The 13,874-nt window shown below is 40.4% G+C and overlaps 1 protein-coding gene across 4 annotated transcripts in view; it reads right to left on the bottom strand.

Moving 5' to 3' along the window:
• galnt13 (polypeptide N-acetylgalactosaminyltransferase 13) overlaps positions 1–13,422 on the bottom strand; it is a 102,567-nt gene extending 89,145 nt beyond the window's left edge. The window contains exons 1-2 of one of the 4 annotated variants that reach the window (XM_039663986.2): positions 12,957–13,422; positions 6,816–7,060 (exon numbers count right to left, since the gene is read on the bottom strand). In XM_039663986.2, coding sequence (XP_039519920.1) covers positions 6,816–6,957 — 142 coding nt within the window. In that variant the 5' untranslated portion in view covers positions 6,958–7,060; positions 12,957–13,422. Of the gene's footprint in view, positions 1–1,396; positions 1,782–6,815; positions 7,061–12,956 lie in introns of those variants that run through there. The other 3 variants (XM_089133031.1, XM_089133032.1, XM_089133033.1) reach the window with 3 other exon arrangements.
• Positions 13,423–13,874: the final 452 nt, after the last annotated feature.

Raw genomic sequence — 13,874 nt, 5'->3', positions numbered from 1 at the left:
TAAACTCTATAATTAACAGACTAATTAAGAAAAATCAGTAGGTAATAACAATTCAGGCAAAAATATAAAGGTAATAATTAACAAGCAATTATGGATCTAAAATCATTATAGTGCATGTTGGTATATGCACTGTACAGGCATAAGTGGCTTGCTGAAATGTATAAAATGCCCTGCTTTGAAACTGAACTTTCAATTTATGAGCTGATTTCATAACCTTTAGATAAGCACCTCTTGCCATTAAGACTAGCTAATCACTGGTGATGACCTCAATGAGAGAAGATCCTTAAGCTGGTCCAACCTTATAAAAAAAAGCAATCTCTCGCAAAATAGCCAACAGACTGCAGTGCTTCTAAGCCCTACTCTTTCAGCATTGTCGCTGCTTAGACCTCATCTGACTGTTTAATACCCTAATTAAATCCTGAATGCATGGATACAGATTGTATTTCAGACCAGCACAAGCTTCCTGTTTGTCCACTTCATTAGAAGCAGCAAGCAGACCACAGAATCTGAATACATAACAAGACATTTGATGAGACTCAGAAAAAAGACTGTGATTATGGTCATTGGTGGGCCACATCTAAACCTGAAAGCAGCTTACGGTACGAGTTAAACCTGTTTACCAGGCAGAGCATTGAAGTGAGGACAAGGATCTGATAATGCTGGGATTAAACAGTAAGAAATGAGCAGCTGGTGAGCACACTTCAAGAGATTTAAAGGCCAGAAAACAATGACAATACACTAAGGCAAGAGAAGTTTGTTTATATAGCACATTTCATACACAATGGTAATTCAAAGGGCTTTACATAGAAGAAATTAAAATAATCAAAAGAAATAGGAATAATTAAAACAGTTTAGAATAAAAATGAAATAAAATACAGTAAAAACAGTAGGACGAACAGTGGCACAGTGCTCATTCAGTAAATGCATAGCTAAATAGTGTTGAGTCTGGATTTGAGTGTTGAGTCCTGATTTGAATGTGACTACTACTGTAGGATAGCCTGGGTAACGGCAGACCCAATTCTCGTCAAGACTTAGGTCTGGGAACTACTCATTCATTTTCTCGTATTTGAGGCGTGGTTTACCTGGCGCAGTTTATTGGGTGCTAAGAATGTCTATCAAATGTGCCTGTACGTAGCTCATAGCCAATCGTTTCAATTAGAAAAACACAAGTATTAAGTACAGTTTAAGAGTAGACATTGAAGTTGTTATTTGCATTGGAAATTGTTTGCGCTTGTAAAAATTAAAATTTAATGACAAAAGTGTCAACAACTTTAATTGTGTATGTGTGCACAACTGAAAGTTATGATATTGAAAAGCAACACAACTTAGTGGCACTGTGACAACCACAGTAGTCTACAGGCGTAATGGCAATATGATATTAATAAATACCACTTACCATTTATAAGTTAAATGGACTTTGTTGACGACGATGCCTAGCAGGTTGGTACTATACAACTCCGTGACTAACATGTCTTGCCACTTTGCACTCATCCAGGCCTCGGGACTGCCAAACAGAAGTTGGTATCGACAATTCTTTATCGCATTTTCTTTCTTGGGACACAGCTGAGCGGCAGAAACTCCAAGGTTGACCGCCTCCTGTACCTGGTCCTTCATTAGGGTGATTAATGGCGAGACAACAATAACGACTGGGGTCTCGCGAAGTTTAACGCCAAAAGCTGCTCTTTTTTCAAAATAAACTTGCATTCTAAACTACTTAGAACAATATCTAAGTCTGCATCAAAAGGTAGCTTCGTGTCTGCTGCCATGTGTCTGTGTCATAGAAACAAACAAACTGCTTTGGTGTGTCGCATAGATGTCGTCATCGTCTTGTTGCTCCCTCACCGTTCTGTGATTGATTCCTTAAATTAGGCGAAAATCTGGGCCATGGTATCCAGACTGCCTTTCAGCATGAATAAAACCGCGCTGTGGGAAGGCAGCATGGGGAAACCCAGACTAACTGTAGGAGCACATCTGGGGCCGGTTTCACGAAGATAGACTTTGACTATGGCTTAGATATAGAAGATAGTCAGACTTCAGATTGCCATCTAAATCCGACCATTGCACAATAAGCACTTAAGACTCTGACTATCGTAGGACTACACTGCAATGCATTCTGGATAAAATAAGACACTTTTCAGAACAAAAAAACATGGCGGATCGAGTAAGCGCATTCAACCGCTCAGTGCAGTTTACCTCAGTGGAAAATATGTGTTTGTTGGAGGAGTATAACAGCTACAAGGGCATTTTACTTTGGACATTTAGCGGAGAATGTAGAAACAAGAAGAAATGTTTCATTTAGACAAAGATTGGTACGACAGTTCACAGCGTTAATCCTAGCATTGAGAAAGATACAAAAAAAGATACAAAAACATGGTACAATATGCCAAAAAAGAAATATTTAAGAGGAAATATCCAAAATCAGGAGGAGGACCCCAAGAGAAACTTAAGTACATAAATATCTAAATGTATTTGTAGTATACATAAAAGAAATGTATTTTTTAAATACATTTTGCTATATTTATTTTTCACTAGGGCAAACTACTCTAAAGTTCCCTTTCGAAAGGAACTTCGAACGTCAAGCGCTATGGGGAAACACCTCAGCGTGACTGATGACTGAAACACTGTAGAATCACGACAATCCTATTGGCCGGCGTCAGCCATGACGTCATGCTCTAGCGCAACCAGGAAGTATAAGAGGAGCACCGAGACAACATGTCATCCTCTTTTCGTCTTCAGGGACTGTTTCACTGACTCTGTGAGTAAAACGAAACTATGGCAAACAAGGGAAGCGTGCCGACCCGTGCGAGGGGTTTCTCACACCTGGTGGCACTCGCTACATTTGTGGCTTTGTCTGGGTGAAGAGCACGCGCGCTCTGTTCTCGAGGGGATAGAGTGCGCCGATCGCGAGCATTTTTCTCAACGAGAGCGCTCCGTTCTCGTCGGCCTTTTTTCTCGAGGGAGGATTGACAGTTATCTTTCTTCGCGGTCCCGCTCATGCCAAGGCCGAGAGGAGATTAAGATTGCGGGGATCTCAGAGGGAGCTCGTTGACGAGTTTGAGAGAGGAGTGAATCTCTCAGAATCGTCGACAGGTGACGAGAACGGACTGTTGGGCGGGGATACACGCTCTGACACATCCAGTCAGTGCTCTACTGAACGCGCCGGCCAGGCTGGGAAAAAAAATGAAATAATGTCATGGCAACGCGTCAGAGGGGAAGCGTTCAAGAAAAATAATAATAATAATCTCGATGAGCGGTTTCTCTCTGGTCAAACCAGACACCATTAACAGAGTATTTAGCACTACGTGTCTCCTTCAGTTTAATTGAATGTAGACAGGCTGTAATAATGGCCTCCGTTCCCCTCCTGGATAGGATGGGTTTCCTTTATCTCTCGGGCTCTGGGCTGGCTTTATTTAATATAGTCATTTCAAAACACCTAAACTAGTTAAGACCACTTTGGTATGAGTTTGGCAGGCTTTCTGCTAGGCCCCTGCTCCCCATAACCCTGGGGAGGCAGTATGTGTCTCTGTATTTGAGACATTGGTCAAGTCGCTCCTCTAGAGTAGGATGATGTAGTACTCCCCTAGTTAACAGGATGTTTCTATAGAGTGCTTAGTAACGGGCTAGCTCTCCTAACTATATGTATCAGGCCTCCTCTCCTTTTAGAGTCATCCTGCTGAGGTCTCCATATGTACAGTTAGACTGTTTTCTGTTTATAGCGTGTGCCAGGCCTCCTCTCCTTCAAGAGTCATCCTGTTGAGGCCTCCATGATAACAGAATTTCAGGTGGAGCTTGAGAAGTGGCCCCTCTCTCTCTGAGGAGGTGCAATCAGGCCCTCCGCTCCCTGAGCTCTGATGATCGTCAAGTAAGCTCTCCAAAATATGTGTCAGGCTTCCTCTCCTTCGAGAGTCATCCTGCTGAGGCCTCTAAATATACAGCTCATTAGAGTGCCGAGGGAGAGCACCTAGGCCCCTCGCTCCCTGAGCGCTGTAGCGGTACTCTAGCATGTGTCAGGCCTCCTCTTCTTCGAGAGTCATCCTGCTGAGGCTTCCATGCAAACAGCATTCTGATTGGAGCTTGAGAAGTGGCCCCTTTCTCTATGAGGAGGTGCTTTAGGCCCTTCATTCCCTGAGCTTGTGTGATTAAGTTAGCACCTATATATATGTCAGACCTCCTCCCATCCTGCGTAGGCCTCCATGTTTAAAGTTAGGCTATGCTATCTGTTCTCAGCATGTATCAGGCCTCCTCTCTTTCGAGAGTCATCCTACTGAGGCTTCCATGCATACAGCATTTCAGGTAGAGCTTGAGAAGTGGTCCCTCTCTCTCTGAAGAGGTGCTTTAGGCCCTTCGCTCCGGTGATTGTTGAGCTAGCTATCTTAAAATACGTATATCGGTCCACCTACTGTAGCATGTGTCAGGCCTCCTCTCTTTCGAGAGTTATCCTGCTGAGGCTTCCATGCATACATCATTTCAGGTAGAGCTTGAGAAGTGGTCCCTCTCTCTCTGAGGAGGTGATTTTGGCCCTTCGCTCCCTCAGCTCCGATGATCGTTGAGCTAGCTCTCCTAAATATTTGTCAGGCCTCCTCTCTTTCGAGAGTCATCCTGCTGGGGCCTCAATATATGCAGACTTTGCAGGCAGTTTGGTGGAGCGCGGAAGGAGTTCTTTCTCATTTCTTGAGTAGTTGTTAGACCCCTCGCTCCCTGACCTCTGGTGGTAGTCGAGCTCTCTCTTAACTTCTATTACATGGAGAAGTTTTAGAAGTGGCCCCTTCGTCTCTGAGGAGGTGCTTTAGGTATTTAGCTCCCTGAGCTCTGATGATCTTCGAGCTACCTCTCCGAAATATATGCATCAGGCTTCTTCTATGGGAGTCATCCTGTTGAGGCCTCCATATATACAGCTCGGTAGAGTGTGGAGGGAGAACACCTAGGTTCCTCGCTCACTGAGCGCTGGAGCGGTACTCTAGCATGTGTCAGGCCTCCTCTCCTTCGAGAGTCATCCTGCTGAGGCTTCCATGCAAACAGCATTCTAAGTGGAGCTTGAGAAGAGGCCTCCCTCTATCTGAGGAGGTACTTTAGGCACTACGATCCCTGAGCTCCGATGATCGTTGAATTAGCTCTCCTAAAATGTGTCAGGCCTCCTCTCCTCCGAGAGTCATCCTGCTGAGGTCTCCATTCATATAGATGTTGCAGATGGAGCTTGAAGTGGCCCCTCTCTCTATGAAAAGTTGCTTTAGGCCCTTCGCTCCCTTCGCTCTGCTAGCATGTGTCAGGTCTCCTCTCCTTCGAGAGTAATCCTGCTGAGGCATCCATGCAAAAAGCTTTGTAGGTGGTAGTAAGGGGCCGTCTCACTAACAGAGAGTGTTTATGCCCCTTACTACCTGCGTGCTGCATCATAGCTTTATTCAACCTATGAGGAAAAGCTCTAGACCACAGTGGTGTAAGTGTGGCAGGCCTCCTCTAACCTCAGAGTCATCCTGCTGAGGCCTCTGCTTCCCATAGCACCGTAAAGCAGACCCCCCTCTGTAGGTTGTGCTGTGGTTCCCATGCCCTTGAGCTGGCAAGCTCTCTGTGTGATTCACAGAGTTCCCACACTTAGGATGAAGCTCGGGCATTGGCCGTAGGGAGTAGTGCTACAGTTGGCCTGACGTCTAAGCAGTAGGGGGCTTTAACTTTGCGTTAATGTGTTTTTGCTTGTAGCCATAGTTGCTGAAGCATCCCCTCGGCATGGCAGCGTGGGTATCTCGTTCCCCATAGCGCTTGACGAAGTTCGAAGTTCCCTTCAAAAGGGAACGTCTCAGGTTACGACTGTAACCTATGTTCCCTGAGAACAGGGAACGAGACACTGCATCTCGTCGCCATGCCGCTGGTCTGCTTTTACAGTCCCTTCAGATGAAGAAGTGGATGACATGTTGTCTAGGCGCTCCTCTTATACTTCCTGGTTGCACTAGAGCATGACGTCATGGCCGACACCGACCAATAGGATTGACGTGATTCTACAGCAATTCAGTCATCAGTCACGCTGAGGGGTTTCCCCATAGCGCTTGACGCAGTGTCTCGTTCCATGTTCTCAGGGAACATAGGTTATAGTCGTAACCTGAGACGGTTTGTTCATATATCAATCATCTGATTTAAATAACCCCCCCCCAAAAAAAAAAAAAAAAACTGTGATTTTTTCTACTGACTGTTTACCGTATTTCTTTTTATTTTATGGAGTTAGAAAAAGAGATATTCAAAAAACCCTCTGTAAAAACCTATAACTCTAACATAAAAATTTAATCAGAATTTTTAACATAACTTGTTTAAATTTATATGTTTTGTAATAATTTATCTAAATGAGTGCATTTTCAATTAGATAAGGCCCCATTTGCATTTTTAAACATTACTGACAAAGTATGGTTGTATCTATTAGTTAAAATTTTTATCGTTCTCCTGCAGTTTCTTGCCTTCATCATTTACTGAAAATGTTCTCCTCAAAAGTTGTATGTGCTTTGGCAAACATTCAAACTGATGTGTTGCAAGGTCTGCATTTGCCCTCAGAGGGATTGGTTGTATAAAATAAAGCAACCTGCAATCTGAACAAAAACCTGACATTTTGTGTTTCACAGAAGAAAGAAAGTCAAACAGGTTTGGAAGGACAGTAAATGGTGACAATTTTCATTGTGGGTTTAACTTTTCCTTTTAAATACAGGCTGTATGCCTTATCATTATATTTACAAAGTGAGTGTATAAGTAAGTACACAAGTTTACATCTGCACGGGTGCACAAGGAGCCATCTTAAGAGACAGTAAATATGAATAGTGTTAAACGGTCTGACTCACCTCTGAGCGCAGGCAGGAGTGAGTGTTCCTTCTTGCTATCGCATTTGTTGCACTCACTGAAGTACAGCAGCAGGAAGACGTCCACTAGCACCCAGACCAGAGAGGTGGTCAGCACCACCTTACAGTACACAAAGCGTCTCATGAGCCCCTGTTGGCGTCAGGACCCCACAGATGGGCAGACGAGAGGGACACAGGAGATGGGGCAGGGGGAGTTGTGACAGGACACACGCTGAGACGTCATCCCACTGGAAGAAGACAAGAAATGCATAAATATTAGGATTGAAATCCTTCTTTGCAACACATTTATCATTTAGCCTTTAGAAATGATACATAGCAAGACGATATGAAAAATGGTCATCATGCCTGGCGCATAGTCTAAAAGGGTTGGTCCTCTCTTAATGAGTAATGGGTGTGTTTTGCGTGCAACATATAATAAACCAATCAGAGTAAACCCCATTCCCTTTAAAAGCCAGTTGTGCTCACGCCATGGCGGATTGCTATTTACATGACGGAATTTGCAAGCGGAAAGACGCTTCTCCAGATCGCAAATGGTTCTGCTCGTGCGTGAGGTTAAAGCGCGCCATCTACGGGAAAAGCCAGATTCCACAAAATATTTATAAATATTTACTGGAAACAGTACACTTACTCCAGACTGTATAACACAGTGAATCCATATAGAATCCATTCTATATATACACAACCTGACAATGAAAGCTGCAAAAAGTTAAAAGTGAAAGCTATCAGAAAACAAATAATTCCAGGTTTACAAACTGTTTTCTGTCAGGACTCCAGTATGGACAGCTTCATTAATTAGATAGGCCTATAATTAGTTATTGGGCCATATTCACAAAGAGTTATAAGGCTAAAAGTAGGTCCTAACTGGTCAATTTAAGAGCAACTCCTAAAAATAATGGGCATGTCACTCCAAATTTTAGGCCTAATTTTTTTCACCAAGAGTAATTCACAAAGCATTTAAGCCTTAAAAGTAGCACCTAAGTCTGGGTCAGTGCAGACCGCCACCTCTCGCAGTCGTCCAGGGTCTGCGACACAAGCGGGAATACTGCATTAATCTGCATACAAATCCTCTCCCATGTCTCACGCTTAGTTTTGCTTGATATCCCAGTGCCGAAATTCCCGTTTATTATGTGTTTTTTTTGTTGTTTTTTTTAAACACCAACTGGGCCAGCAGCAGTAACCGATTCTGCGTCCAGTTGGGCTTTCTTTTCCGTTTTGGCGAGTTCATAATTCATCGTCATTCAGCTATTACATTTCCTTGCTTTAAGTAGGCTAATAGGATGTCAATTAACCAAGCAAGTGTTAATGCAAGTGTCGTTTTTCATCATTAGGCAAGAGGCGGTTTAGGCTACCATTTAATTGAATGGTTTAGGTTTAGGATTTAATTTAATTGAATTCATGACTTTTCTCTCTCTCTCTCAGCCTTTTTAGAATTATACTTCACTGGAGCCTGCACAAACATGTCATTATATGCATTTCGATGACATTACTATTATTATTTTGTGTAGGACACAGACATATTTAGATGTCGTAATTCCCATAGACAGTAAATAAAAAAGGGCACAGCGACCCCATTGATTTTAACTGAGAAGACTGAAGCCCGATTATTGCACTTCCAGTCAACTGCGCAGGCTCAAACTGAGCTTGATGACAGAATGACAGTTGAAAATCTTCTAGTAGCCGTGTCAAGACAAATCTGAATTGCTTAATTACTCAAAAACGTTGTTGAAATATTTTGTCCCGTTGCTTTTATGGACTCTCTATCTATGGGCTTCTCCCTTGACTTTGTGCCTCCATGTCCCCCTGATTGCCTCATAGACAGTAAAAGATTGTCTGCGAGCTTCTCCTCCTGTCTATACGGTAATGTCTCTATTGTGCAACAGCGAGTTGCATGGTTATGACGCAATCGTTAGCCAATTTTTACAAAAACGGCTTCTACGGGGCCCTAACCTAAGATACAAAGTAATGGATCCTTTTATACATTTGTGTCTTGTTTCTTTGGAAAGAAATAATGGACAAATTAAGTCTTTGGACGCCTCAGATGTGAAGTTATTCGCTGTCAAAGTGATGCCAAAATGAGTGGGAATCAATGGGATGTTAACAGCAGCTGAAGTTCTGCTACAATGGCGGCTCAACTTCCGGCTGATGGATTACCCCCATGCATGGGCGTAATTTGCGGGGGGGTTAGGGGGGTTATGACCCCCTCAAAAATCAGACTCAGCTATATAACCCCCCCAATATCATCACATCATTCAGATTAGAATGAATATGAAATATTCTGAATTAATATTAAATACATTTGCCAGCAAGAAAGATAGTATCATATTTTAAATAATCTCTAATGTACCCCCCGCCCACCGCATCGACTTGGTATTACCCAACCCGCTTTCTCTACCAAGTTTGTTTACTATGTTGCACAGTCGCTGGGATGAATGGTTTGAGGAAATAGCTGGCGGTGCATTCTAACGGATAGAAAGATGGAAAGGACATTGAAAGGCATCCAGACAACGATTTTTTAATTGTTGGTCAGCTCCAAAAAAAGGAAAAATCCTGACCAAACGGAGGTACCCCATTTAGCTGTTTCTCAAAGTGTGGCGCGTGGGCGCGGCCTACTGTTGGGGAATAGAGACGAGTGGGGCACGACAAACAGGTTTTTTTTGTGCCCATCTTTTTAATTCCTTTATTTATTGACCATACTCTCAAAACAAAACAAAGACACATTTAAATGTAAGCCTTACTTAACCTTTTCACACGTAAGTTTAAAAGTTTTTCAAGGTGACCGTTATTGAAGTATCATTTCGTAGTATCATTTTATGGTTCCCATGGAGACGCGTCCTTCATTGCTTGTCACACCGCAGCCACAACAGCTGAATGACTGATGATCTGCTTTTATTTAAATTTTTTTATTCAGAATTTCACAATTTGCTAGCGATATTAAGATCTGATATTCCGATTGTCAAATATGTGCAAGTGGATGTGTTTTGTTGTTGTTGAAACATCTTTGCTGTAGGCTATGCGCAACGTATTTTAGGTATCTTATGTACATTATTAGGATTTCGCCACCTTCAGCTCAATTTGATATTATTATTATTATGATTTTATTTTTTGTTCTTTTTGCATGGAGTTTGCAAAGTGACAGAATGAATCATAGCACAACTAACGTTAGTCCACACTCTGAATTTTATGTTATTAGAGGCTATATAAATGCAAACACAATTTTTCCATCTACTTTTGAGTTGTATTTCATGCAAAGTGATAATATAATTGCACTTTCTTTTTTCTCTGTATGTTTTTGGTTTTAATGCTGTTATTGGATGCTAAGTTTTTACAATGTGATGTTAATAAAATAAATTTTAACAGTTAAACTTAAAGCCTAGTTTCTTAACATTTTGTTGGGTTGATTGGGGACAGGTGGGGCTCGGAACCCTTTCCTACCTAAGAAGTGGGGAATAAAAGTATATCACAATGTATTTCTAATACAGGAATGGCAAATTAGCACGTTACCATTTACAAAAGAAAATGATTAAATAAATAAATAAATTAATAAATATGGCGCGAGTTTAACCCCCCCAATGGTAGACCCAAAGTTACGCCCTTGCCCCCATGGTAATTCCATGATTTGTTGCATCTGTGTTATGTTCCGCATGATGGACCTGTCATCTAACATCCAATCACCGTGATCATTGCGAGGAAGCTCGTGCATGAGAATTGACGTCATCCATAGCAACGAAGACTCACTCAGTTTAGGAGTTGTAATTTTTCCTTACAAAGAGTTGTGAATAACTTTTAAGAGAAAACTTGGTAACACTTTACAGTACGGGTGCACTAATAAGCATTAATTCATGCTTAACTAATGCACAGATAATACTGAATTGATGTGTAACTAATGATTATCTAAGCTATTCATTAATGATTACCACATTAGGAACAAATTAAGAGTCTGTAAGGTTAATGTATTAGTGCATGCATGAATTATTATTAATTAAATATGTAATTGTGGATTCATTCCCTAATTAATTCCATTTATTTAACTAATAGTGTTAATTGATGTTAATTACCAGAATGAGCCAAAGCCTTGTATTTCAACTTCAAGAGGTACACTAATATGCATTAATACATGATTAATTACTTCATTGTTAGTGCAAATTAATGCGCAAATTTACTACAACTTCTAAATGACTAGTTAATAATGATATGCCTTAACAAGTAAAGTCATAACATAATGATACCTTTGCAAATCATTAGCTAATGATTAATTAATGCAGACAACTGGAAGTTGAAGTGCATAGCTTTGACTAATTGTGCTAATTAACACATTAATTTACACTATTAGTTAATAAAATATGTTATTAGGCAATTAATACACAATGACACATTGAATTAATAGCAATTCATGTATTACTTAATCTATTAATCATACAGACTCTTTATTGCTTGCTGATGCAGTAATCATTCATTAATGGTTTAGTTCTTCATGATTTATACATTAACTCATGATTATCTGTGCATTAGTTAAGCATGAATTAATGCATATTAGTGCACCCGTATTATAAAGTGTTACCAAAAACTCATAGCTAAAATATTTTAGTGTGATTTAGAAGTACTCCTAGTGGTGAGATAAAATTGTCCTAGTGGTAAGATAAAAGAATACGGACCCTTGGTAAACAAATCACATTTTCACAAGTTTGAAAATTAATAAAAGAATAGAGATGAAATTGAACCAGTTTTCTTTTAAATGTTTCAATTGTTTGTTTTCTTCCAATGTTTCAGTTAACTAGCAGACTGGTATAAACTCTAAAAACTCAACTGTGGTGTACAGTTACCTCAACGCTATTACCATTAGTATCCTGAAACTCAAAACCCAAAGAAAGCATTGATTAGATCTTAATTAAGAGGCTTTCACTTCACATTGGGCCTTTGGAAGTCTGAGAGTCACAGCTTGGTAGCAAGCGAGACCTTGTGACTATTTTAGCTCTGCAAATTTCTACAGATTGTTTCAATTTATTAAAATAACAACTATGACTGCATAAAGGTTAAAAAGCACAGAACTGCAACACAAGTATGATAAAACAGCACAGTGAGATCATTTGGAGATATTTTGCAGAATATTGCACATGCTTCCAAAGTCAACTGACATACAGTAACAGAGTATTGAACACATTGCGAGACATGATAAGAAGAAAAAAAGCAGTTTATGACACAGGACTACAAAGGTCACCAAGTGAGCATGTCTCGGAGCTTAGTTAACTCACTAATCCTCTGATCCTTTAGCTTTTATTTCCTTTTACAAATCACTCACACGAAAATCAGTTCCAGTGGCAGAGAATGTGCTTGAGTTCTTGAGTCAGCAGCTTTCACTTCAAATTAAAGACAAACACAATTTTTCCTTAAGGCGTTTTTTCATGAAGGGATGGTGGCCTGCATATACTGTATCCACATACATCTGCTAATCAGATGACTAACACACACACACACACACACACACACACACCTGTTTAGACTCACAGTAAGTGATGCCATCAGATGCCCAAGGCAACATTTGAGAATAATTTCTCTCTCTCTCAGTAAATGACAGCTGGGGAATTCAACATAAAATAAATAAGTATCCAAAAAGCTCTTTAAATATTAATTTTAATACCTTCTGACAAATATTATTCTTTTACTGTGTTTACTAAAGATCATTTAAGCTCGTGTCAAGTTGACTGGAGCAACTGCATTTATTCTGTCCACGCCCACCAGTAGGCTAATAACCCCTCACAACCCGAATATTATAATGTGTCAGTTAGTTATGCATTGCAAAACTCAAAATTGGTTTGACAAGAAATGTCACAACAATCACAAACTGAAATAATGCCGATGACGTGATCGTTTTAAAATATGTTTGGGTCACAAGCTGCCAAAAAAGGTAAGTTTTAATGACATGAAATGCTCAGGTTTTAGCTATTAAATAAATAAATAAAAGCTGTTGGTTGGTTTCCACTCGGACATAACGATGACTGCTATACAAGTTAAGATTTTGTTTCCGTATAGCCTGGTTTTGCATCGATTCGTGAATGCTGAAATGTCCACTCAATATTTAAGGTAGTTATTTACATGTAAGGCAGGCAATGACTCTTCTGTACTTACTGAATAAAGGCTGAATGACACCTTGAGCTCCCGACGACCAGCCAACAACGTGTTGCGTCCGTTTCCTATAATTTATAATTCCAACACGATTTCATGTGTAGGCTATCTCTTGATGCGAGCAATGACATATTCCCAATAACAAAATAATGAATGAGTAATTAAACGAATAACAGGCCGGATTTATTTGGCCAAATACACCTCGAGCTGCCCCTTACAGTACTGTCTGTGTGACAAATGATGCTGCATGCATTCTGTCCACTGCATCACTGGCCAGATGTCATTCCTGGAATCAGATGAGGATGAGGATGCTGGAGCTATATGTCCTGCACCAGGTCTCAGGTTGTGTCCTCATCTGAAAACAACATTTGCTTGTCCTTAGAAATGCTTTCATATTATGTCGGGATCGTTCCGGTCGGGGTATTGGATTTAGGATGACTGGAGACAAGAGGCGTGTCCTTCTCAAAACACCAATGCGCAAGTGCGCCGAGGACATCTGGTAGATGTAGGCTATCTCTAATGGCAGATCTCTCGTTGAAAAAAAAAAATCATAATAATTCATCAGGCTATTTCTTTACTGCTGCAAACTCATGCCTTCTTCACACGATTAAACAAAAGGGTAGCCAGTATTTAATTAGAACCTGTAGTAGTAATTAATCCATTATACCCATTCCCATGTGTTATTAAAATACAATTAATAAGTATGATACATAGTAATTTGTTGCATTACCTTTTTTCACTTTTCACGAGGACACGATCACAAGTGATCATAAGAAGCGATACATAACTATTTTTTTCATATAGCCTAAAAATGATTACAATATTTTTACATGATTTTTTTACATAATTATTAAAACAGAGATATTTGCAATTTGCTATCCATCCATGGTTCACAAATTTGCTGCTGTCCACAGTAACATT

This window comes from Pimephales promelas, chromosome 7 (genome assembly GCF_988280905.1).
Source record: "Pimephales promelas chromosome 7, fPimPro1.hap1.1, whole genome shotgun sequence".
Lineage (NCBI taxonomy): Eukaryota > Metazoa > Chordata > Actinopteri > Cypriniformes > Leuciscidae > Pimephales > Pimephales promelas.
This window is presented reverse-complemented; position numbering and strand designations above follow the sequence as displayed.